Here is a 1,152-nt window from a genome sequence, read left to right as displayed (position 1 = left end):
AAGTTACTCTTATTTGTAATTGACTTACTCAGATATTTCTTGTACACAATAACTATAATAACAAATACAATAACAAATACCATAACAATAACAATAGCAGCAATTACAATAACAAAACCAATAACAACCTTCACAGAAATACTCTCTGAAAAAGACACAAGTTAAACATAGTTTATAGTAAGACAGGGGGATTGGTATAGGATCACTTGTATAGGATCACTTGTACAGGATCACTAGTAAAAGATCACTAGTATAAGATCACTAGTATAAGATCACTGGTATAGGATCACTAGTATAAGATCACTGATATAGGATCACTTGTACAGGATCACTAGTATAAGATCACTAGTATAAGATCACTTGTATAGGATCACTTGTACAGGATCACTAGTATAAGATCACTAGTATAAGATCACTGATATAGGATCACTTGTACAGGATCACTAGTATAAGATCACTAGTATAAGATCACTGATATAGGATCACTTGTACAGGATCACTAGTATAAGATCACTATAAGTATAAGATCACAGGTAAAGAATCACTGGTATAGGATCACTGGTATAGGATCACTGGTACTAGATCAGAAATTTTGAATCCTAGAATATTAATACAATATTATAAATATTTTACTGTCTCAAAATTTCGTGTTTCCTATTTATTTCCTATTGCCTGTAATTTTTGTTCATATTACGCTTTTAGGCAGGCTGTAGATCCCAACCCCCAAAGAGGCAGAACCTTTCCACTTATTCCAATGTAACAAAAAGTTAGATATTTCTAACCTCATACCTCTAACACTAAGAGTAAATCCCGTTTTTGCTTCTCCGTGAATGTTGTTGACCAGACAGACGTAAAAACCTTCATAGGAACTGCTGATGTTTACAATTTTCAAATCTTTTCCAAACACAGTCTCAGTTAAGTTAATCAAATCATTTGATCCAAGAACTTGAAAATCTTTTCCCCATGTTACGTCGCACTTTGGGAAACACTTAGCTGAACATCTTACTTTTAAATCCTCATTTTTATCTACAGTTATCTCCCTTTGATCTGGCTCTAGTGTCACATCAATAGGAGCATCTGAAAATAAAGCTGAAAATTTTACTCAAACAGCTTGAGTGAAGATTGGTTGCCAGGCAAGAGAAAATACACAGA

At 33.4% G+C, this 1,152-nt stretch overlaps 1 protein-coding gene across 1 annotated transcript in view; it reads right to left on the bottom strand.

The window, feature by feature from the left end:
- LOTGIDRAFT_176868 (hypothetical protein) overlaps positions 1 to 1,077 on the bottom strand; it is a gene marked incomplete at both ends in the record, with an annotated part of 8,241 nt that extends 7,164 nt beyond the window's left edge. The window contains 2 exons of the mRNA XM_009062847.1: positions 29 to 145; positions 790 to 1,077. Of these exons, the coding sequence (XP_009061095.1) occupies positions 29 to 145; positions 790 to 1,077 (405 nt within the window). The remainder of the gene's footprint in view (positions 1 to 28; positions 146 to 789) is intronic.
- Positions 1,078 to 1,152: the final 75 nt, after the last annotated feature.

This window comes from Lottia gigantea, assembly GCF_000327385.1.
Source record: "Lottia gigantea unplaced genomic scaffold LOTGIsca_5342, whole genome shotgun sequence".
Taxonomy (NCBI): domain Eukaryota; kingdom Metazoa; phylum Mollusca; class Gastropoda; family Lottiidae; genus Lottia; species Lottia gigantea.
Note: the sequence above shows the minus strand (reverse complement) of the source record. Positions and strands in the feature narration are given on the sequence as shown.